Genomic DNA, 22,916 nt, shown 5'->3' on the forward strand with positions numbered 1-22,916 from the left:
AGAAAAGAAAAGAGAATTTGGTTCTTTAATGTCAATTGTCAAATTGTTTTTTCGAATAGAAAAAATAAAAGAAAGAAGACTTTTCTCATTGGTTTATTTAATACATATATATATATATTATCACACGTCTTTATCATAAATTTATCGCAAACACGTTTTGGTGTCAATTTTTTACTGATTTATTATTTATCATCGTCATCATCTTCTTCCCTTACCGAGACTTAGATTCAAGAAGAAGAAATGGTGAGTTTCATTAAGGCATGGGGTTTAGTAATTATCTCACTGTGTTACACTTTTTTCATTGCCAGATTGGTTCCAAAAGGAATCCAACGGCTGATTCTGATCATCCCAGTTTTGCTCCTTTTCTTCATTGTTCCTTTGTTGATGAAACCTTCCATACATTTACTCGGCATCACGGCTTTCCTCATCGGTTGGCTCGCTAATTTTAAGGTCTTTCTCTTTGCATTAGGACGTGGTCCTCTCTCTTCAGACCCTAAACCTCTATCTCTACCTATTTTCTTAGCTGTCTCTTGCTTACCCATCAAGATTCAGCTGAGCCCTAAATCTCCAAAATCTGGCTCCCATGGAGGAGGATCCAGAGAGGGTCCTTTGAGTTATACCATTAAGGCGTTTCTTTTGGTTCTTCTCATCAAAGTCTATGATTACAGCAGCAAACTGCCTGACAAAGCCCTGTTGACTCTTTACGCGATCCACATCTATATCACCCTCGAACTCATCCTAGCCGCCATGGCTGCTGTGGTTCGAGCCATGTCCGATCTTGAGCTTGAGCCACAGTTCAACGAGCCATACCTCGCAACATCACTTCAAGATTTCTGGGGGAGACGATGGAACTTGATGGTCACTGGAATCCTACGACCGACCGTGTATGATCCCATGGTCCAGCTGTTCTCCGTCTTGGGTCGGAACTGGTCAAGGGTTCCTGCCATTTTTGGGACGTTCGTTGTCTCGGGGATAATGCACGAGCTCATCTTCTTCTACATGGGACGGTTGAGGCCAGATTGGAAGGTAATGTGCTTCTTCCTTATACACGGATTCTGCACGACTGTGGAGATTATCATCAAGAAAACTATTAACGGAAGGTGGAAACTCCAAACAGCAATCAGTCAGTTATTGACACTCGGTTTTGTGATAGTGACAGCTTTGTGGCTGTTCTTGCCAGAGTTTAAGCGGTGCAACATAGCTGATAGAGCAATTGAAGAGTACAAATCTATAGGCACGGTTGCAGCTGAGATCAGGAGCATGATGGCTTCTCTTTTTTAAACTTGCCATTTGCAAATCTTGAGTGATCTCTATTGTGACTTTTATTTTTTTTGTTCCTATCACTAAAATATGTATGTTTCTGCAACTACTTGATTTACATGGAACATGAATCAAACAAATAGTGGAAGTTTATAATACTACACATAAAAGATAAAAACATTGCAAACACGATATGGAATTAGACGAGGGGAAGAAAACCTCTCAAGTCCAGGCAATAACATGCAAAATTTAACGGATCAGTAGGATCCGCCTAAGTTACACATCTTTAACTCTATCTAAGACAGTTAGATTTGTCTACAACTCCTACAGCTAAAGCTTTTCCAACCAGAAATTAACGCACAGGGAGTTGCTTTCTTACTGGTCATGGTTTATAAAAGTCCAAGCTTTTGGCGGAAGATTAGTTCCACTTCACCACGAAGGCTCTCGACATCTGCAGCATAGTCTCTCTTGTCTTCATCCGCCATTGATTCCTCCAGCTGCAGCTTCATTCTCTCTAATGCTCCTTCCAACCCGCAGAACTCTTTGAGAATCTGAGGCTCAGAGTATTTAAGTTGAAGAAGAGTCTGGATTGCTGTAAGAGCCTGAAACATATTTTCCGAGTAGCATATGTGAGAAGGAGATGTGTGTCAAGATTCATAGAGAAAAAAAAGATCATGAGGTCCTGTTAGAGTTCTACCTTTTCTTGGAGATCAAGATCAAGCACAGCGGTTAAATCGATCACAGACTTTAGGAACAAACGATCATTGAAAATAGGAAGTTCAGCTTTCTCTGTGTTCTGTAGTTGAGACTCGGCCAAATCACCCACTAAGAATACAGCTTTCCGTCTCAGTTTAATATCCAAGCTCTCATTGCGCATCACATCCTACAGAAGGAAGAAAACGTGATTGGTTTTTTTCTGAATCAGAGAAATGATGAACAAAACTTGACATGATGTATTTACCTGAAGCATGATGTATCCATATGCTGCATAAAACTTGTCCTGACCAGCTATATTATTGCGTATCAAGGCAGAAACAGCAAAGAGTGCTTTACCAGCTTCTTCGACAGAGCTGGAGTTTACCATCTTTACCAGTGTTGTTAAAGCTCCAAGTTCAAGAACCTGATACCAAATTCACAGAACAAGAAACATGATTTTTTACAGACAGCTTATACTTCAAGTTCAACACAGCTTTACAAGTCCAACGAAAACAAACCTGCTCTTGAACAAACGGGTTGTTTTGGCTAGCTTTCCCGAGCACCCACGCAGCTAGTTTCCTCACTTCTGTGTCATCATGATTAAGCTCTCCTGCTACAACTCTAAGCCCTCCTGATTTGCTCAAATCTACACAAAGAGAAGAATGATGAGAAACTCAACGAACAACAACAATTGATCATACTCATGTAAAACAAAGGAACAATTCCAATTACCATTTGCATTATCAATCGGTTCAACAAGGATTAATAGTTCCTGCAAAGCACGGTGACGATCTTCAAGAGACAAGGACGAGTTTTTCAAGTCATCTATAGCTATTTGCATCAACTTCGCGTCTGATGGCATTTTCAGCTTCTCCACCAGCTCCTGCTCAAGACTACTAGTTTCAGATTGGGATTCCAGTAAAAAAAAAAAAAAAACAAGCAGAAACTAAGGCCAGAGTTGCAAAGTCTGCACCTTTAACTCCAATTGCCGCTTCTGTAACTCATCCAGAGACATCTTCTCTGCATCTTTAGCTGCTTCCTTCAATGTCGCAGGATCAGAGTTACCTATTATAATAGGTGATACTTAACACACAATCAGATCTAGACCAAAAAAACTAAAAATTGTAAAGACTAAAGAAAACAAAACTGTGAAAAATAAAATTACCAATAGCCCAGTGTAACATCCCATCAAGTGAAGAGAATCCACCGTCGATTTGATCTTGCTCTCCGATCACAACACCGGAATCTTCAACCAATTCAGCCTCATCTCTCGCACTAGACCAAACCATTCCCCCAGTGGAATTAACTTTCTCAGCTATCGAATAACCCACCAGCGACATCACCACCAATACTAACATACATCGGAAATAGTTAATCTTCGGCATCTTATTAGTCTTCCCGGCGTTAGACTTCATCAGTACAAAACTAAGGTTTAAGGTTTTTTGCCTTTTTACAAAACTCATAAACACTTCTTGTTTCAGGTTTTTTTTTTATACGAAACTAAACACTCCTTAACAACGTGTCTAACCAATAAAATTATTACACGTCATCTCATCCATCGTCACCTTTCATCGCGCTAAACAATTAAAAATGCCATGTGGTAGCATCTCGACCGCTGTAATACAAACTTTAGCTTAAGACTAGGGGTGTAAATTGATCGATTTATTAGTTATACGGTAGTAAATAGATTGATAATAAACTAGAGGGATGATTTACGAATAATTAAAATAAGACATAATTAATAAAGGAGTCATGACCCCTCCACTTCCTAATCAAATTGTTCCCTTAATTAACAAAAATGACTTCTAACGCCATTAAGCTCCCCAAATACACCTTTCCCTTTTCTTCTTCGTCTTCGTCTTCCTTCAACCTTGTTGCTCTCTCAACTCAATGGGTTACCTCTCCTGCAAAGCCGGATCCGCCATCGCAATCGCCGTCTCATCTTCCTCCAGCAAAGCTTCTTCTGCTCCTCCTCCCGAATCTCCCACCGAAGAAGACCGCCCCAGGCTCCGTCGTTTCCTCCATCGCGATCTCGAATCAGCCACAGGTGGATTCGACATCAGCAATCTCCTTGGCCGTGGTAGCCATGGAAGCGTTTACAAAGCTGTCATCGGTTCGCGTCTCGTCGCCGTCAAGAGACCTTCGAAATCTCGCGAAATAAGCCGCGAGTTCCACAACGAGTTCGAGACTCTCTCCAGGATCCGTAGCCCTAGGTTCGTGAATCTGTTAGGTTTTAGCGCCGATAACTCCAAAGATCCGCTTCTCGTCGTCGAGTTCATGGGGAACGGGAGCTTATACGACGTGATTCACTCCGATTCCGTTTCGAACTCGGCCCCGATCTCGAGCTGGAGCAAGAGAGTCAAAATCGCTCTCCAGATCGCGAAAGCGGTACATCTCCTACACTCACAGGAGCCACCGATCATACACAGAGATATCAAATCAGCAAACGTACTGATGGATAAGAGTCTAAACGCGAAGCTAGGCGATTTCGGATTAGCGATCAGATGCAATGTGAACGATCAGAAAGTGAAATCAACACCACCTGCAGGAACAATGGGGTACTTAGATCCAGATTACGTAACGGCTGATAGATTAAGCAGTAAAACGGATGTGTTCAGCTTCGGGATCTTGTTGTTGGAGATAATCAGCGGGAGGAAAGCAATCGACGTTAGGTACTCGCCGTCGTTTATAGTGGATTGGGCGATTCCGATGATAAAAAGAGGCAAAATCGGTGGGATTTATGATCCGAGAATCGGACCACCGATGGATGTAAGCGTGAGGAATCATCTGGGATTGGTGGCGGCTAAGTGTGTGAGAACGTGTAGAGAGAAACGGCCGGAAATGGAAGAAGTGGTTGGGTGGCTCACGGGGTTGACTAAGTCCGTTAGGTCACGACGGTGGGATGAGTTAAGCATTGGAAACCCGTGTATGATGGTCGAGACGGTTGGTCGACCCGTGGAATGATTTTTTTTTATTTTTAAAAAATTTAAATCAAGTGCTTCGCTTTGAAGCCATTTTTTTTTCTTGTTTTCTTTTGTGGTTTGGTCAATTTATGATTTTATTCATTTAACATCTACCATTACTGTCATTTTTTTGTTCTTATCATAACCTATTGTAAAATTGTATTTATTTTAGTTATAATAGTTTTAAATTTTTTTCCTATGTTTTAGTTTAGAGTGGAAAATTATTTAAAAGCATTTCCAACCTCATAAACTCTATATATCCACCTCTAAATTCTATCTTAAACGTAAACTAGATTCAGACTGGCATCGTACCTGCGGAGTTATTTTCTAAAATTATTATTATTATTATTTTGACTAAAGGCAACTATTTTTTTTTAAAAAAGGTAATATGTCTAGTTTGGGACAAAAAAATAGTAAGAAAAAATGGTATGTCTCGTCTCATATATGATTTTCTATTTCATAACTGTGGTTTAATTATTAGACTATCATACTAATTAAAATAATTAATGAAATCTAAAATAATATATTTAGCTTGAATTAAAATAATTTGGCTACAGATATTAAATATATTTTATCTCATACAATTTAAATTTTTATTAGTGGATCCGTACGTACGTGTGGGGTTGATTTCAAAAATTAAGGTTATTATTAAGTTTGCAATATATTACGTATATGCGGAATACTGTTTATAAACATATTTTTAACGAATATTAGTAACATTTATAGTCTAAACTCGTATTAGTATAGCATTTGATATGTTTTTGTTTTTAGACGAAAAGAATGATTATATATGTTTTGTTTTTAGAAGAAAAGTATAACAACTACAATTAAAAAAATAAGATGAAAATAGAATGTTTATATATGAACAGAAAAAACCGTCACATCTCATATACGTCATGTTTATTCTACTTCATAACTGTGACTTTAATAATACTTTACCCATTTAAGATTGTATATTTTAGTATAATAGATAAAGAAATAGGTAGAAGATTCGGATGGGATACTCGTACAATCGTACTTCATGTAATTTTTGTTTGGATAATTAACTTTTACAAATTAGTGGATATTATACAAATTTTCTTTATATTTCTCAAAATTATCTATCAAAATGAATAAAATATGCTATAATGATTAAAATTCCTAAACTCGATGACCTTAAATTGTATAGCATGACAAACCCACATTTATAGGCTTACCTTGTAATGGTTTTGCTATTTTTGTACTTGTGGAAAACTCATCACCCGAAAACCACATGAGCAATATCTGCATTCGCCATGTTGAATTTGCAAAACCCGTAGATAACATGTATTTCAATTAAAAAAATTCTTATCTATAAAATATGACTTAAGAGATTGGATAAGAGATTATTTTATGTTTTGATAGTCTAAAACTCTGTAAAAATTTCAAAAATACTCAAATTTATTCCATTCCAAAGTTATATATCTATCCATTCTAAATTGCTCTTACGCAAATTAGATTTTGAGAATAAAATATAGCTATTAAAAAAATGAAATTTTACCCAAAATTTTATATATTCATGTGTGAAAATAAGTGAAACTATTCACTTTTAAAATTGATATTTATTCATTGGTATTTATTAATGAAACTTATCCTTGTGCACTAACACTGTTACAATAATTATGTTGGTATAATAAGTTCTTTCGTTTTAGTTGGTATGATAGCTTCTTTTTGTCCCAACAAAAAAAGTTGGTATGTTTAGTTCTATATTTATGCAATCGAATTAAAATTGATTTCTGTATATAATTTAAAATCGATAATTATCTTTCCAATATTTTATGGTAAATTATTGGTTCATATAAGTTTGGATATGAAATTATAACCAATACTCTAAAATATGCTTTGTTTGATTGCCGTAATTTTAATAACACACAAATTAAATTAAATTAAACAAAAATGTGAATTTACAATAGTTATAATAGTTTTGAAAAATATTTTATATGTTTTAGTTTAGAGTGGAAAATTACTTAAAAGCATTTCCAACCTCATAAACTCTATATATCCACCTCTAAATTCTATCTTAAACGTAAATTGTTTTCAAATATTTCTCTGTTTCTAATTTTCCTAATTTTTACTTTATATTTGAAGTTCACTAATCAAAAATTCAATTTCAAAATATAATTACTCAACTTTGGAAGGGAAAAAGAAAAAGGAATAATAAGTTGGAAGGAGATGATATGATCTAAATGGTAGTGTCGTATACATGTGCATTAATGATATTCTGTAAAGCATTTCCTTCCGAAGTTTTTATCACTGATGAAGAAGGTGTCATTAATTAAAGTCACCAATTATACACTAATAATCTTCCTGCAAAACACCTATTCTCAAGATTGTCAGTCTCACAGACTCACGGTAGCTCACACATATTCTTCGTCTTACATGTACCATGTGTAATGAGATTACCAATGTACTCAAGACATGCTTATAAACCATATCATTGATCCAATTTATACAGTATATAGTACAGTTTTGTTTTTTATTTTTTACAACTTATGGAAGAACCCAAATTAAAATAGAGGGTTTTAAAATCTATTCTCTAAAGTTAATGAAAAAGTAAACTGTTTTTCTAACAGAAATATAATAATAATCAGCTGATCGTTTTAAAACTCCTTACTATACTAGATTTATAACAAGCCGGACTATAATTTTTTTATTATTAACATGAACCGTTGAATATAATTACAATTAGTCAATATTAAAAATATAAATCTATAAAGATGTCAAATTTATTTTATTGATTAGCATATATATAATTTATCTATTCGTTTAACATATTTCAGAATTAATTTTTCTTCATTTTATGGTATATACTCGTCATCTCTTGCAACCATTCTCTTTTCACATTTTATTATCTCGCTTATAATATATTGATTATCAAAACATATCATAACTATTTTCATATTCTTTTATTTTGATTCTCTTAAATCTACAAATTCATAATATTACTCTAAGTTTTAAATTTTTTTTATTCAAAAATAGAATTAGTTTTAAATTTTAATTAAAATTCTATAATCTACCACTACTATTATAATTGTTTTTTTTTTATTACAAATTGGTTCCTCAAATTTCTTCTTAGTATTTTCACTATTTTTTTGGTGTGTGTTATGTTCAGAATAAGTTTTATTTAATATGTTTTAGTTAGCAACGTTTTGTCCATTATAAGTTAGTTACAGTTGGTTTTATTTTTTTCTTTAAAAATAAATAGAACTTAATGTTTCTTTTATTCAAAAAATACAGTTGTAAATGTGAATGCAATGGCTTGGTTGAAACAAAGTATTGTTATCCTTTTTCTATGGTGCACTGGTAGTTATATGTGCCCGATTTATTGTGTAAGTTGTTTAACAGGTGATTAAAAATAGATGTCAAGAAACAAAAAGTAAATCTATAAAATGCTGCCATTCATTGTCTAATTCTTTTGTCTCCTTTTTTTTTTTTTAAACCCTATTTCTTAAAGGAGTCCAATTAAGATAATAGAATGGGAAAACGTCAAGATTGGTCCGTGGCCGCTTGTGTTTTCCTAGTCTTGTCTCTGGCATCACAAATCTATAGTACGAGCGAAACCCATTTCTCCCGGTCGAAGCTAGGAGTTGGTTCGTCAGGTGAAGTCCTATCGCCAAAGGAGAAAGATCTAATCAAGAAGCTCCCCGGGCAACCTTCTAACGTTAATTTCAGACAGTACGGCGGTCATGTGGCTGTGAACGAAACGGCCGGTCGGGTTTTATACTACTATTTCGTGGAATCCGTCAAACCTAGTAACTCTACTCCTCTCGTGTTATGGTTAAACGGAGGTATACACATAGATAATATGTATTCCTCTACGTACAAACTCTTTTTTTATATTGGAGCTATTTAAATTCATATAATCAGACTTTTAAAAACTTAGAAAAGATAATTAGTCTTCTAACTACCATCTAGTTTATTTTTTTTAGGAAATCGTTTTTTCTCTTAATCATTGAGAATTAAACATACAGGACCAGGCTGCTCATCTCTACAATCTGTGGCATTTAAAGGAATGGGTCCATTCCGCGTACTAGACGACAGCAAAACGCTACTCCGCAATCCTTATTCATGGAACAACGGTAAGTACATACATATATATATACTTTATCAAAGTCTATTAATTACTTCGTATTTTTGGTGTAAATTCACAAGATATATAGTTAATGAGATTAGTATGTATGCAATTACACGTATGTTGGATTTACATGCAGAGGCAAACATATTGTTCTTAGAATCGCCGGCAACTGTAGGATTCTCGTACTCAAAAACTTTAGATGCAAAACAAATTGCCGAGCAAGGGGACACACTATCAGCAGAAGATAATTATATGTTCTTGGTGAATTGGCTTGAAAGGTTTCCGGAATATAAACGAAGAGAAATTTTCATCATCGGTCAGAGTTACGCGGGCCACCATGGTCCCCAACTTGCGCAGATTATCCTTAGCCGTAACAACCAAACCTTCATCAACTTACGAGGTATGATGATTGGTGCTCCAGCACTCGATGTAAAAGCCATAGACGATTCTGTCGAAGGATTTCTCAAGAGTCGTGGTGTCTATGTGGACAACGTTAAACTCTGCAACGAGTGGAATACAGATACCGAGACAGAAGATATGGAAAAGTGCATGGATATTGATACAATGCACCAAGCTAAATTACAATATGTGGACTTGTCCAACATACACTCTCCGATATGCCTAAACTCCACATCGAGCATCAAACCCAAGAAATGTAGGACAATAATGGACATTGATCCGTGCGTAAAAAACTACATACATGCTTATCTTAACAAGAGAAAGGTTCAAGAAGCGATACATGCCATTGCCAGCACGACGAAATCACCGTACCCGTGGGCTGATTGCAATTATGAATTGAATCCCGACTGGAACGAAACTGAAAAATATGCCTCAATGATTCCTCTTCTTCACGAGCTGATGGGTAAGGGTCTCCGAATGATGTTTTACAGTGGAGACTTGGACGCGGTGGTGCCTTTTACAGCTACACTGGCCACACTCAAGGATATGAATTTAACGGTTGTAAATGATTGGCGTTCGTGGTTCACCGAAGGGCAGGTGGGAGGCTACACATTAGATTACAAAGGAAACTTGTCCTATGCAATTGTGAGAGGAGCAGGTCATGGTGTGACTAGGGACCACCCTATACGTGCACTTACACTCTTCACCAATTTTATCTATAATACTCCTCTCCCCAAAACACCCTGATTTGTAATTACATCCTGATTTGTAACCTGTCACCCCTATAATAAACTTAATAAGACTTAGTTTGGAATAGATGAAATCAAGAGGTGTTTGAAATTATTAAAATCTTGGTTTTTAAAGTTAGTAACTCATTGCCACAGATGTCAATTTTAACAATTATAGATTTTGATTGGCAACCCGAGTCTGGACGAGGAAGCCGAGTTGAAGGGTGGGTTTGAGTTTTTGGCCAGTCATGCTATAATCTCACAAGAAACTTTCCTTAGCTACGGAAAAAGCTGCGGAAGTGATGATGAATCCCTTCCACATGAGGTTGACTGCATCAATATGAGTATGAAAATCGAAGATGCCTTAGAACAACTGAACAAATACAACATATATATTCGTCCTAAGTGCCTAAACCCAACGTTTACTAACCAATCCAAAGAATGCACAACGGCTATATATGGAGTCTGATCCGTGCGGGGAGTTCTACATGACAGCATACTTTAACCTGCCCGAGGTTCAGCGTTCCATTCACGTCGAAACTTCCCTACACGTGGACGCTATGTAGTGAAGCTGGAAGTACTTATAAGATGGATACATCTGCATCAATGCTACCTATTCTCAAAGAGCTGATAAGTCATGAGCAACTTAGAATCTGGGTTTTCAGTGGAGACACGGATGCGGTGATTCCGGTGACGGTTACGATGTATGCGTTGAAGATGATGAATCTAACGGTTGTAAAGGAATGGCTTCCTTGGTTTAGTGAAGGACAGGTGGGAAGTTACACTGAAGTATACAGAGGCAATTTTAGGTTTGCCACAGTGAGAGGAGCTGGTCATGAAGTACCTTTGTACAAACCTAAGCCTGCTCTTACTCTTTTCAAACAATTTCTCCTTAACTCTCCTCTTCCTCTTACCCCTTGATTTTTGTAACAACATTCATTTGTGTATATCACAGTCCAGCTATATTATGTTACATGTTGATTTTATTTTATTTTATTTTTTTTATTTATTTTTTTTTTGTGTGCAAAATGTTACATGTTAATTAAATGCAATTTTAGTTATTCATGCAACTCTCATAGGGCCAGGGTATTTTGGTTTAGTTTGGTTTGATGTTTTTTTGATGAACGTTTTTTTTTTTAAATGTGATACAAATCCCTCAATTATTTTAGTTAATACTTTTAAGTACAATTACATTATTTTCATTAATTTAGTTTTTTTAAACACAAAATTTTGATTTTTTTTTTTTTAATTGAGTTCCAGTAATTTAAGTACGAAATTTTCTTATTGTTTGGGTCATAGTAGTAACATTCGGTTCGGACTGGAATTGAGATTGGTTTAAAATTTCGGTTACGGTCGTAACATAAAAAAAAATAACAAGCCCAGAAAACGCGATAAAGAAAAAAAAAAAAATGTCGACGGTAACAGAGTCCGGCGGCGAATCGTCGGCGAGAAAGATGAGACGTATTAGAGTATCACCAACTTCGATCGAATCACTAGACGCCGACATACTATGCATCATATTCTCTTTCCTTGATTTGTTTAACCTCGTTCACTGTACCGTCGTCTGCAATTCATGGTACTCCAATCGAATCCAATCCAATCCAATACCTAGCTTCATGGTTTGTGTATTTCTATAATCTTCTGCAATTCAGTATTGACCCCATTTTCGAATTGTTCTTTTGAGGAATGTTGTAATCAAGAGGCTGAAGCTGCTGCAAGCTTCATGCCGGAAGATGCACCATCTCGGTTCTTCTGACTTCCCCAGCAGCAGTTCCACTTCAGTAGCTGAGGTAGACGTTGAGGATTTCGCCATGAAACATCACAAGCTGGCTTTACTAAGGGGTCGAATCCAAATTGAGCGATGGGAAGCTCATTCACACCGGTGAGCCTGAGGCTATTTTTTTTCTTTCCCCTTTTGTTGTTTGTTTGTTTGTTTGGACTCTGCCATGTTTGTTTTTAATGGTTTCTCTATGTACAGGGTTTCTCAGTGTCGAATGAAGAAGGGTTTGCTTCTTACTGGTGTGGGTGATAAGGTTTGGGATTTTTTTTGGTATTGTATTGTCTTCTCTGTGTTTTCTCATTAGCGTTGGCTTTAAGGGTAATCTGACTACTTTATCAGGTTATGCGCCTCTGGTCATTAAAAAGCTACAAATGCATGGAAGAATACTCCCTTCCTGATGTTTCATCATTGATCGACTTCGATTTTGATGAGAGTAAGGTAAAACCTCTAACCTTCATGGATGTTTCAAGGTTACATTCAAGAAACTGGATATGAGCTCAAAAAAATGGATTTTGAATGATCAATGATGATACATAAACTTTTTCCGAGTCAAGCATTTGAATTTTTGAAACCACCATTATAGTATAGCAGTCTAATCTGTTTTCATTTTAATTTTTTTCTTTCTTTTGTTTGGAGATTGTTGGCTTGGTTGGTACCCGCATTAGCATATGGAGAAGAAACGGGCAAAGAAGCATTTTTCCATCACGTGAAGGCACCTTTCCTAAAGGCCTTTGTATGCGGTATGTACGCCTGAAATATCGAGTTCTTAATAACCTTCCCCGTTTCTTGAAATCTAAAGATCATTTTGCTATAGAAGGACCAACTGATATTCCATGTTACCTGATAATAATAACTTGTGTGATACTTCGACTTAGCTACTAGCCACTGTAAGGCTGGCTTCCTTACCCACACTGATACAGGTGTCTGATTCTTTTATCAACCAGTTACATTGATCCAGAAGCTGTAGTTGGATGTGAGGATGGAACAGCTCGTGTATTTGATATGTATAGTAAGACTTGTTCGCAGATCATTAGGTAAGCTACATATTCTGTCTCTAGTATGTTGTACAACTCCTGAGAGTGATATTTGGATTTACAATTTCATATGAGAACTTATTCACAGCTTTCCTACCAAATTGGCTAATGTTGTCAACTATCTAATTGCAGGACTCACGGTGGGCCAATAACGTGCTTGTCTTTGAGCGAGAACCAAAAATTTCTTAGTGGGTCTTCACTCGGGAGAGTAACAGTATCTGACCCATTGATGGATCAACCAGTGGCTACCCTTAAATCCACGATAACTGCAGGAGGTAAACTCAAACTTCAATTCAGATTTGCATCACCAGTGAAATTTCCTAAAGCAACCTCCCATCTCCACAGGTATACAGACCATCAGTTTTAACCAAAGCACTAATCTCGCCTTCACTGGAACAACTGGTGGATATGTTTCATGCTGGGACCTCAGGTATGCCGAAATAGATGTCTGAGTTTGTTCCAAAGGTTGTGTTATAACAAATTTTGAGATGTGCAAATAATAACCCAAAATCCTTATCACAGGAAAATGGGAAGGTTGTGGGAAAAACGAGTGAGCCCGAATGTGGTGTACTCGATACAACAGCTGCAAAATGATGCATCGATTATGGTTGCTGGTGGAATAGACGGTGTGCTGCGAGTGATAGATCAGAAGAGTGGAAGAGTGCTAACCAGATTTATAATGGACGATAAGGGACTCTCAACAACATTGAGAAGTAACAACAACCAAGCGGCGATTGAGAAAAGGTGGAGAGGAAAAAGAGTTTGTCACGATATCGAAATCGATAAAATCGAAAGGAAACTTCGGCCTCAAATCAGTTGCTTAGCAGTTGGGATGAAGAAGGTAGTAACAGCTCACAATGGCAAATTCATAAGTGTATGGAAATTCAATATCTAGGTGAAAATCATAAAATATTGCTTGTTTGTATGAGACAAAACTGGTGGTAACATATAGCATTAGGATTACAAAAATTTGAAACACTTGAAACAAAAGAAAACACAAGAAAAGCGATTTGTTGTTTTTGGTTGGTCTATTTGGAGGATTTCTTGGATGGCTCAGCTTGAGATTCAGCTTTGATGATATTAAGTTGACCACCTTCTTTGCAAGCTGCATTAGCTGCTTTCACTTCATTGCAATGGTTTATGAATTTGGTAAGGTCCTGATAGGATTATTCAACACAAATACAATCAATCAATCAATAAGCTCATAATTTTCACTTACAAATCGATTCAGATTAAGGGAGATTGAAGAATAGAAGAGATTACCCGATCAGTGTCCATCTCTTTCGTCATTTTTGATGGTTTCACATTTCTCTTCCCTGGAGGAAGATGATAAGTTTACAAAGGGATTCATTTGTAAGCAGTAAAGAAAAAAGAAAGTAAAAATACCTTTGCGAGTTTGAATGGATTTGCCATGGCGATTAGGAGCAATAGCTTTCCTCTTCTGTTGGCCCTTGAACTGATTGCTCTTCTGCGTCATCTTTTTGATCGTCGTTCGTTTCTACTTTCTAGGGTTTTCTCTTCTTCTTCTTCTGTCGACGAAGGGTTTTTGTTGGTATGATGAAGACGACTATATAGTGGGCTCTTATTTAAATGGGCTCATTCTTGGGCCCATTCTGTAGTCTTCTAAATTCAACACTGCGAACTTTTTTGTTTCTTTGGGAGGAAGACGATATTGTTCGAGGAAGACACGGAGACAGAGAAAGCGGTAAAATCTTCTTCTTGTAGAAACCCTTTTCTCATTTTTGGAAGGTTCTTTCACAATCCTTTGTTGTGGATTCTCGCTTCTTTCGATTTTTGGTTTTCTGATTTTGTTGATTGTTTGTGAATGTGTTTCTGCTCAGGTTTCATGACAGTGTTTTCAGTGACGTCATGACGCTGCATCTGTACCATCACTCCCGTTTGCTATTGAGAAATCTCTGTTTACCTCGGAGAGTTGCGATTTTGTGTAATCGAAACTGCTCTCTCATCTCTCCTTCCCTTTCACGCTCTGCGAAGGTGATTCTTATATCGCTTCGTTCAAGTCTCTTTTAAGAGTTTTCGTTTTAGCTGTGTTTTTTGCTCTTGTTATGTGTTTGTCTACAGTTGAGCTGATTAGTGTAAGCTTTGGTGGTTAGTGTGTTATCGTTTCGTAATACTCAGATTTTTCTGTATCAAATCGATTTCTGTTAACTCGAAATTGATCTTAAAGGCTTTGCTAATGTTACTACCCACATATGTGGTAATCAGTACTATTGCAGCTCAGCCTGTAATTTGAAGGCAGCTGTTTCTGAATTTTCCAATGAGGTAGCTAGTGGAAGTATATTGGCTTCGTCTAAAACTGAAGATGTTGCGCCAGAGTTGATAAAAAATTCCTTTAAGTCAGAAGAAAGAGCAGCAACTTCTGCTGCTTCTTCTTCAAATGGCAGAGTGATGCTTATTGATGGGACATCTATTATATACAGGGCTTATTATAAGCTTTTAGGTATTGATGCTACTCATGTTTACATATAATGTTAAGTTTTTTTTTCCCTCGAGTCTCACAATTTCTGACATTTTGATTGGGCAATGTGCAGCAAGGTTGAATCATGGTCATCTGGCTCATGCTGATGGAAACGCGGACTGGGTTTTAACAATTTTTTCATCTCTTTCTCTTGTAAGTGAGATCTTTCATATTGTTCTCCAGATGTTCTTTTATATTGTACTTAAGTCTGATGATTGTGAAAAGCTTCTTGTAGCATTTACGATGGCTGATCAAGTAAACATGGTTGCATTTAATTGTGTTTCTTAAGGCTAAAGTTTCTCTTTCTTGTTTCCTGTTATAATCTTAGTATTCGATTTTCTTACCTTTGTTTCTTTCATTGTGTTCTCATTTGCAGCTAATTGATGTTCTGAAATTTCTCCCATCCCATGTGGCGGTATATTCTATTTCCTGTTGAATATCTCATTTCTTTGTATCTGTGATAGTCGAATGAAGCCTGTGTAGTTTTCTTAATGTTGGATAGCCCCTGCTGACTTAATTAACTGTGTCCATGCAGGTGGTGTTCGACCATGATGGTGAGTTCTAATGTAACCAGACTACGAGTCTTCCATAATTCATGGACTTCTATCTATTTTCTGTGGTGGGGTAGGAAGTGTTCAGGTTTTTGGGGACTTTTAGTGTCTATAGTTAACCACTTTATATGTGCCTGTCAGATGATTTAACCAAATTCATCGATAGACCCTTAATCTAGTTCTAATTCGATAGTTATGGCCTCTGCTTCCTGATTTTAATTACTCAAGTATGTGAATGCTTGCCCCTTATCGATTGATGCTGATTGCTCCGCTAGCCATCTATATATTTTATTTTCACTATCTTTGTACAGATGAATAGATGAATAAGTGTCTTCAGCTTGTTAAAATGTTGTGGCCCAAAAACTACTTTGGAGTATGTTGAGTGCTGATGTTTTCTTAACTTCATTTTTTTCTTAGTGAATGGATAAAAGTTCTAGATTACAACTTCTGGCCACTACTGACAACTTGTATTCAATAGGCTAGCAGGTGGAGGTCTAGATAATGATATGACCAAAAATTGATTACTTGATGTTGATAATCATTGCTGTATTATTTATGAGATCTTTTACTAAGTTATTTAGAAAGCCTTCTAGTAATGCATGATAGTGGTGATCTGACAAATATGCGAGGCAGGAAGATTAAATGCTTTGTGGATCTTTACGTCTATAGCTTATTCGTTATTAACAAAATAGAGCCTTTTTTTCAGGAGTTCCTTATGGCACTACTACTAATTCATCTACAGGTTATCGTTCTGCAAAAGGTAAGCTCCATGTCCTTAGTCAAACTATAGTTATCAGTTGATAGTATTAGAAATGGTTATTTTTGCATGAGAGTTTGGTTAGTATGCTAACTCGATGGTGATGAATGTAATTATCATCGCTGAGGATCTCAAATCGCTATATAAGCCTTCAGTATATGGCTTCTATAAACATATACTCATAGTTTGAAGTGATTTCTGCTGTGTGTCTAGGAGAAGTTATGGCTTACTTGCCAAGGGTGACATTTGAAGTGAAATGCCAGCTTTGTCTACCTTTGGGTATTTTGCTTGCAGCTTTGGGCAGTCATAAACTTAGGTGTAGAGATAGAGGGTCAGTCATATGCGCTTCAATTGCGATCTTTGGCTATATTTATATTAAAGATTAGGCCATCTCCGATGATGAGCGTTCAGTATGCTGCTGTCTTTTGTTGTTACTGTTCTATACATGCTGACATAGATATTCATATCCAAAACTCTCTTTCTTTCTACGTGATGGTAGCACCTGGCTTCTCATAAATATGATTTTAGGCCGTTATGCTCTATTAATTTCGACATGATTCTCCCTTCCTTTAGTGCAGAGTTTGAAGGATATTTTTTATGTAATCTCATCAGTATCCTGTTATTGTTCTGTGTTAAAAATTTATAGGCATGAACTTCCGTCATACTCTCTACCCTGCCTATAAAAGTAATCGTCCTCCCACACCTGATACCATAGTACAAGGACTTCAATACCTCAAAGCGTCCATCAAGGCAATGTCTATAAAGGTTATAGAGGTAAAGCGTACTCATGATTGCCATATTTCCTTTTATTGTGATGATTTCTCTCTAATGGACAGAAATTCCATGAAGACAGGTGCCAGGTGTAGAAGCTGATGATGTTATTGGAACATTGGCTAAGCGAAGCATTAGTGCCGGTTTCAAAGTACTTATTTTCACCTATTCGAGAAGTGTTTACTGCTTAGTTAATGCTCAGGGCCTGTTCAATTTCTCCTTTTCCTAAAAGTGGACTGATCATATATTTTTTTTTATTCCCTTACAGGTCCGAGTTGTTTCTCCGGACAAAGACTTCTTTCAAATTCTTTCTCCCTCGTTGCGTCTTCTTCGACTAACCCCACGCGGATCAGAGTATGAAATTACATGTTAGATGAATCATTGCCTCGTTTTAGAACTTTGCGTATTTTGAAAACCTTGCTAGACACTAGAGAGGTTTTCTTATGTAATCAAGAAATATTTCGCTGAGACATTTCCTAAAGATATTATATGGCTGCTCTGTGCATCTTGTATGTTTTCTTCCACTAAATTGTGTCAATGCTACTGCTTCTTGTGGCAGGATGGCTTCTTTTGGAATGGAAGATTTTGCTAAAAAGTTCGGCAGTTTGGAACCAGCACAGTTTGTTGATATCATCGCTCTTGCTGGAGACAAGTCTGATAATATTCCAGGTTAAGCCCACCTCTTCTACCCCTCACAAAATTGTTATTTTTTTGGGAAATTCCCTTTCGTAGCTGCATTGTGTATTTGGCTAAATACAAACGTTTAGCAAAAGTGCACACAGAAAAAGGCTAAAGTGATGTAATGATGTTTGTGTTATGCAGGAGTTGATGGCATTGGGAATGTGCACGCAGTGGAACTGATATCTAGATTTGGTAGTCACTGAACCATTCTATATGCTTTAAATTCATTGATTTGCGGCCCATGTTTCCTTTTTTTTTTTTTTTTTTTTTTGCGTCTAGCCCATGTTTCCTATTAATCACTATTATTGGATTATCAGGCACGGTAGAGAATCTGTTGCAGTCGATTGATGAGATTAAGGAAGGAAAAATAAAGGAGGTGAGTGAAGTGATGTTGCATAGGCAAGCTAGTACTTTTGTGATATGCAAGGCCTAATTTTGAACTCTTCCTTTGTCTTTGCAACAGTCCCTAATAGCTAACGCGGAGCAAGCCATGCTAAGCAAGAAATTGGTAGGTTGTTTTGTTTTTTTCTTCTACTTTTATTCATTTCAGATATTGAGTTTCATAGGGTAGGGATGATGAATTTGTTAATGGCAGGCACTTTTACGATCCGATCTCCCAGATTACATAGTACCGTTTGACACGAGTGATCTTACATTTAAGAAACCAGAGGTTTGTATAACGATTGAATGATTACATCTACTACAATATACTAGTTGAGAAAAAAAAAAGAAGGAAAGAGAGACAAGTAACGGAGGTTTATCTTTTGATGTGCTATAGGATAATGGAGAGAAATTGAGGAGCCTGTTAATCGCGATTGCGGATTACGCAGAAGGGTTTTCAGCTGATCCAGTCATCAGAAGAGCTTTCAAGTTGTGGGAAAATCTGGAAGCAATGCCATGATGATATTTTTATGCATCGTTTTCGTGCTCATTTCATTTGTACTGGGGTACATAAAGTAAGGTCAAGTTTAGAGGGTTGTCCCACTATCAATCCTTTTGTAAAGCATACTTATATTGAAACTAATGATGAAGTTGATGCTAATTCGGAAGCTTTATTGATTGTTAAAATACAACCCAATCGTGACCAACTTCCATTACATTAAAGATTAAACACTAGGGAGGTGATGACTTCAAGCCTCTCCTCTGAACCCATCTTAAAAGCTGTCTGAAGCTCTGTTCAAATTGCTACATTGCTGCAACTAACAATAAATTCATAATCCATGGAGTAAAAAACACTTGTGATAACAAAGATTTTTTTTCCATTCACACTTTTTCGAAACAAAAGAGAGAGAAGTGACCTTTGCCAAATTCTCTATCTCTCCCATGGAAAGGGAGCTGAAAATACAAAAGAAAGCCGATTTAGCTTATCTTAATGATGATGTTGCTCTCACTTTGCCTTTGGGGCTATTTACATTTTCATTTTTTTTTTACATCCATTACCAAATCTACCTTCCCTAAAGATCACAAAGCTTAAAAAAAAACACACAGCAATTTCACACCCTTTTGAAATCTACAGGGTCAATGAAACACCACACACACACCCACTCAGAGTAATCCATCTTTATTTGCCACTCTTCTTCGAGGGCCAACACAAACTGCTTCTCCTAAAAACCTTCCTGATGTTACCTTTGAACACAACAAGAAGATATATAGATAAGAGACTTGACCAACAACAAACTCATATATACACATTTTGGTCATTTCCCAATTCAGATTCAGTGACTTTTTTTTTTACCTAATTTACTTTTCACCGATTCAATCCCTAAAGATCACAGCATCAGCTATCTCCATAAGCGGTTGCAGTGACTCAGGCGAGAATTTTCTGGCGAAGAAATAGGCTAAACTCGAGTTAGATCTCCGCAACGAGTGAATCAGCTGCGGCGAGACCTCGGAAGCACCGTAGGTGTGAGGATGACCACCAACACTACCGGTCCAATTAACACGGGTGAGTGTGAAGTGACTACATCCTTTAGGATCCTGGAGAGACAACAAAGTAGGGAAATAGTGTTCTTCAGGGTAACAAGACTCAACATCGAGGCATGGTAATTTGAATTTCCTCCATAGCTTCCTCTCTTTGATCACCATCAGAGCGTGACGTTTCGCCAAAACGAAGAACTGAGATCCAACACGGAAGTCTTGGTACCGGATCTCCGGAAGCATCGCGTCTTCGCCTCTTGCGATGTATCGCTTCTCAAGGAAAGGCTCATCGGAGAGGATCTCGATGAAGCTCTGGTCGGAGTTGGCGGCGGTGGAGAAGAGGTGGTTGTGGATGTAAGAGAAAGAATGGAGAGGGATACAGTGTTGCGAGATCAAAGCGAAATAGAGATTGTTCGGATCGTCGAGGATCGCGTTGGCTAGTAACCTTCGTTCGGCGGAGATCAGCGTCGGTGAAGCTCGCGCGGTTCTCTTCGCCGGGATGAATTTAGCGTTGATTGATGAATCGAGAAGCGGAGAGATCGATGAGGAGGTCGGATCTGCGTGGATGTAAACGTTGTAGAGATCTCGGTGACCTTGGAAGAAGCTTTCCCAGAGAGGTAAGAAGGTTAGATCGGAGTTTGTTAAAAAGAGAAACGCGATCTTAGAGGGAGGAGGAGGAGACGAAGAGAGGGAGATGAGACGACGGTAGTTGTTGTTGTTGGAGGAGGAGGAAGAGACGGAGGCGCGGTGGAAGAGAGAGAGGTCGTCGAGGTCATCGGCGGTGGAAATGAGGTTATGGTTAGAGGAAGAGAGAAGGAAGACGAAGAAGAAGAGAGAAATTGAGAGGAAGAGAGATAGAGAATACACGAGTGTAGATGAAGAGAACATTTCTCTCTGTCTCTGATAGAAAAAAAACAAACACAAAGGATTTGAAAATTTTTCTCCGAGGAAGAAGATGAAGATGAAGATGAAGATGAAGTTGAAGTTGAAGATTGAATGAATGAATCAGGAAAAAAAAAATCTGATCTGACAATAAAAAAAAAAGAAATATGACGTCAGCGAATGGGGACACGTGAAATTAATTATTATTATTTTTAAAAAAAAATAATATATAAATATGGTTTTTTTGGGGGCAATCGTCGAGTCGACACAGTTGCTCTATCGCTGTTTGTTTGTTGCGTTGATTCGGTTAAAGTTATCTGATTTTAATTAAAGTTATCTGATTTTAATTAAAGTTAATAATAGGATTTGAGACTTGAGAGAGAGAGGACAGAGACATATTCTTGGGGACCTTTTTTCTTTTTGTTTCTTTGAAATATTTTATTCTATGCTTATCCACTGAGTCATCAATCTGGTGTGTGTGTGTGTGTCAGTGCGTGTGAATAGAGAAAGTGGGTTGGGATACTTGGATATGATATTAAAAACATTGAACCGGTCCGGATCCACGATTTCGGTTTACGAAAATTCACATCAAAATCGAAAACAAACAAAAACCGAAATGACCAAACCGGACTGCCTTGGCTTACAAACGTGAGACTCTGGGTGTGTGTGTGTTAGACTAGAGTAGATCTATCACCACCCATTTGTTTAATCATTTTGTGTCGTCATGCAATCAAAGATTCAGATATTTTGTTTCTTTCCCCTGCTGCTGCTGTTCGCTTTTGATTATTCTATTCATCTTTCTTCTCCATGGCGGCTATCTCCACGACCTTCTACTACCCACTATGGAATTACAACCACCGGACAAAGAGACAAGCACCAAGCACAAGCAGACACGGCGTTAGATCTATGACAGTGATTTCTTGTCGCAAACAAAAATTACCGGGTGAGGAGGATCAAGGAGGAGTGATACAGAGGACAGTTAGAAGGTTGATTTCAGAGGTTGAGAAGTTTGGTAAGGATCTGAAGACAGGAGAGAAGAAGAAGAAAGGAGATGTGAAGGATCTGATGCTTATGAGTCTCTCTTTTGCTGTTTATGTTTACATCTCTCAGCTATTGGTTTGTGCTTACTTCTCTTGGCAACACCTCAGCTTCCCCAATCCCTCTTGGTAGTAGGAGGAGCCTACGCTTAGCTTCCCCAATTCTTGATTGGGTTTTGTTAATCTTGCACAAATCATTAATAAGATTAAAAAAAGATTCCATTGCCAACTTCCAGAAAATTTGAGAGTTAATGATCTTTCACTTTGGTCTTTTTGAATTGTTAAGAATTGAATCTCTCACTTTCATATCTCAATCAGTATGCTTTAACTCCGTGACGTTGAAATATCCGGCAGCTTTCTCTTGCTCTGCTCATAGCTCCCTTCTGATCGGCTTGTCATCCGGAGCATACTTTTGTGCTTTTCGCCTAATTGTGTTATACAAATAACTGCAATCTCACCAAACTTACACCACATTTGAACCCCGCTTCTACGTTATTAACCACCCTCTTATATAGCACGCAAATTCCACTTTCATATCAAGGATTACAACTAACCAATTTTCTGAATCCAATTTCATATCAAGGATCCAGTGACAGTAGCAATCAGTAATCTCTGATCAGCAGAAAGCTAAAAGGTTACTTACGGTTACGGAGGCATTTTCAAGTACTTGGATGGTTTGGAACCGTGACCGCCCTTTATGACCTGCTTACTGACCTCAACTTCACTATCACCTTTAGTTATAATAACACTACCGTTTTGAGATGGCTCACCATCCAAAATATAACTTACCATCCTTGACTGACCCCGTCCAAGCTTTATCATACAAAATGTTGCTAATATGAAGTGTTTGTCGTCGTTGTGGATTTGGAGGAGAGGAGAGTGAACTTA

The 22,916-nt window shown here is 37.4% G+C and overlaps 9 protein-coding genes and 1 pseudogene across 17 annotated transcripts; 7 read left to right on the forward strand and 3 right to left on the reverse strand.

Moving 5' to 3' along the window:
• The first annotated feature begins 42 nt into the window (after positions 1-42).
• LOC104791446 (acyl-CoA--sterol O-acyltransferase 1) lies at positions 43-1,438 on the forward strand. Its single transcript, XM_010517340.3, has one exon. It carries the CDS (start codon positions 241-243, stop codon positions 1,279-1,281), a length of 1,041 nt encoding a protein of 346 aa, XP_010515642.1. The 5' UTR covers positions 43-240; the 3' UTR covers positions 1,282-1,438.
• Positions 1,358-3,645, reverse strand: LOC104791447 (hsp70 nucleotide exchange factor FES1). The gene is made up of 7 exons (XM_010517341.3): positions 3,122-3,645; positions 2,930-3,021; positions 2,689-2,839; positions 2,475-2,602; positions 2,222-2,380; positions 1,958-2,143; positions 1,358-1,862 (listed from the first exon to the last, which is right to left on the reverse strand). The coding sequence occupies exons 1-7, from the start codon at positions 3,417-3,419 to the stop codon at positions 1,650-1,652; spliced, it is 1,227 nt and encodes a 408-aa protein (XP_010515643.2). The 5' UTR covers positions 3,420-3,645; the 3' UTR covers positions 1,358-1,649.
• A 201-nt stretch (positions 3,646-3,846) lies between these two features.
• On the forward strand, positions 3,847-5,118 carry LOC104791448 (serine/threonine-protein kinase-like protein At3g51990 pseudogene; annotated as a pseudogene). The gene has a single exon (XR_015559219.1). The product of XR_015559219.1 is annotated as a serine/threonine-protein kinase-like protein At3g51990 pseudogene (transcript).
• Positions 5,119-8,230: 3,112 nt separating this feature from the next.
• Positions 8,231-10,234, forward strand: LOC104791449 (serine carboxypeptidase-like 38). The gene is made up of 3 exons (XM_010517344.3): positions 8,231-8,725; positions 8,909-9,016; positions 9,149-10,234. Exons 1-3 carry the CDS (start codon positions 8,413-8,415, stop codon positions 10,156-10,158), a joined length of 1,431 nt encoding a protein of 476 aa, XP_010515646.2. The 5' UTR covers positions 8,231-8,412; the 3' UTR covers positions 10,159-10,234.
• A 493-nt stretch (positions 10,235-10,727) lies between these two features.
• Positions 10,728-11,060, forward strand: LOC147942798 (serine carboxypeptidase-like 39). Its single transcript, XM_087456185.1, has one exon. The coding sequence runs from the start codon at positions 10,728-10,730 to the stop codon at positions 11,058-11,060; it is 333 nt and encodes a 110-aa protein (XP_087312311.1).
• A 361-nt stretch (positions 11,061-11,421) lies between these two features.
• Positions 11,422-13,984, forward strand: LOC104791451 (F-box/WD-40 repeat-containing protein At3g52030). The gene is made up of 9 exons (XM_010517346.3): positions 11,422-11,715; positions 11,824-12,021; positions 12,118-12,172; positions 12,259-12,357; positions 12,556-12,659; positions 12,864-12,953; positions 13,086-13,228; positions 13,299-13,383; positions 13,476-13,984. The coding sequence occupies exons 1-9, from the start codon at positions 11,549-11,551 to the stop codon at positions 13,846-13,848; spliced, it is 1,314 nt and encodes a 437-aa protein (XP_010515648.2). The 5' UTR covers positions 11,422-11,548; the 3' UTR covers positions 13,849-13,984.
• Positions 13,819-14,479, reverse strand: LOC104791450 (uncharacterized). Its single transcript, XM_010517345.3, has 3 exons — positions 14,340-14,479; positions 14,217-14,269; positions 13,819-14,110 (listed from the first exon to the last, which is right to left on the reverse strand). The coding sequence occupies exons 1-3, from the start codon at positions 14,428-14,430 to the stop codon at positions 13,982-13,984; spliced, it is 273 nt and encodes a 90-aa protein (XP_010515647.1). The 5' UTR covers positions 14,431-14,479; the 3' UTR covers positions 13,819-13,981.
• LOC104791452 (uncharacterized) lies at positions 14,407-19,234 on the forward strand. 8 transcript variants are annotated; one of them, XM_010517347.3, is made up of 16 exons: positions 14,407-14,658; positions 14,795-14,948; positions 15,180-15,414; positions 15,506-15,585; positions 15,809-15,847; positions 15,968-15,986; positions 16,690-16,743; positions 17,387-17,514; positions 17,594-17,662; positions 17,780-17,865; positions 18,071-18,180; positions 18,334-18,384; positions 18,510-18,568; positions 18,656-18,700; positions 18,788-18,862; positions 18,971-19,234. In XM_010517347.3, the coding sequence occupies exons 2-16, from the start codon at positions 14,823-14,825 to the stop codon at positions 19,091-19,093; spliced, it is 1,299 nt and encodes a 432-aa protein (XP_010515649.2). In that variant the 5' UTR covers positions 14,407-14,658; positions 14,795-14,822; the 3' UTR covers positions 19,094-19,234. The 8 variants fall into 8 exon arrangements, 4 of the variants coding, with proteins under 4 accessions (XP_010515649.2, XP_010515651.2, XP_010515650.2 ...); XR_015559221.1 differs by having other exon boundaries at positions 14,509-14,658; positions 17,590-17,662; XM_010517348.3 differs by having other exon boundaries at positions 14,558-14,702.
• Positions 19,235-19,431: 197 nt separating this feature from the next.
• LOC104791453 (glycosyltransferase BC10) lies at positions 19,432-21,272 on the reverse strand. Its single transcript, XM_010517350.3, has 2 exons — positions 19,928-21,272; positions 19,432-19,818 (listed from the first exon to the last, which is right to left on the reverse strand). Exon 1 carries the CDS (start codon positions 20,995-20,997, stop codon positions 19,948-19,950), a length of 1,050 nt encoding a protein of 349 aa, XP_010515652.2. The 5' UTR covers positions 20,998-21,272; the 3' UTR covers positions 19,432-19,818; positions 19,928-19,947.
• Positions 21,273-21,667: 395 nt separating this feature from the next.
• Positions 21,668-22,257, forward strand: LOC104791455 (uncharacterized). The gene has a single exon (XM_010517351.3). It carries the CDS (start codon positions 21,799-21,801, stop codon positions 22,159-22,161), a length of 363 nt encoding a protein of 120 aa, XP_010515653.1. The 5' UTR covers positions 21,668-21,798; the 3' UTR covers positions 22,162-22,257.
• The last annotated feature ends 659 nt before the right edge of the window (positions 22,258-22,916 follow it).

The sequence above is a fragment of the Camelina sativa genome, chromosome 6, assembly GCF_030686135.1.
Source record: "Camelina sativa cultivar CO46 ecotype springtype chromosome 6, ASM3068613v1".
Lineage (NCBI taxonomy): Eukaryota > Viridiplantae > Streptophyta > Magnoliopsida > Brassicales > Brassicaceae > Camelina > Camelina sativa.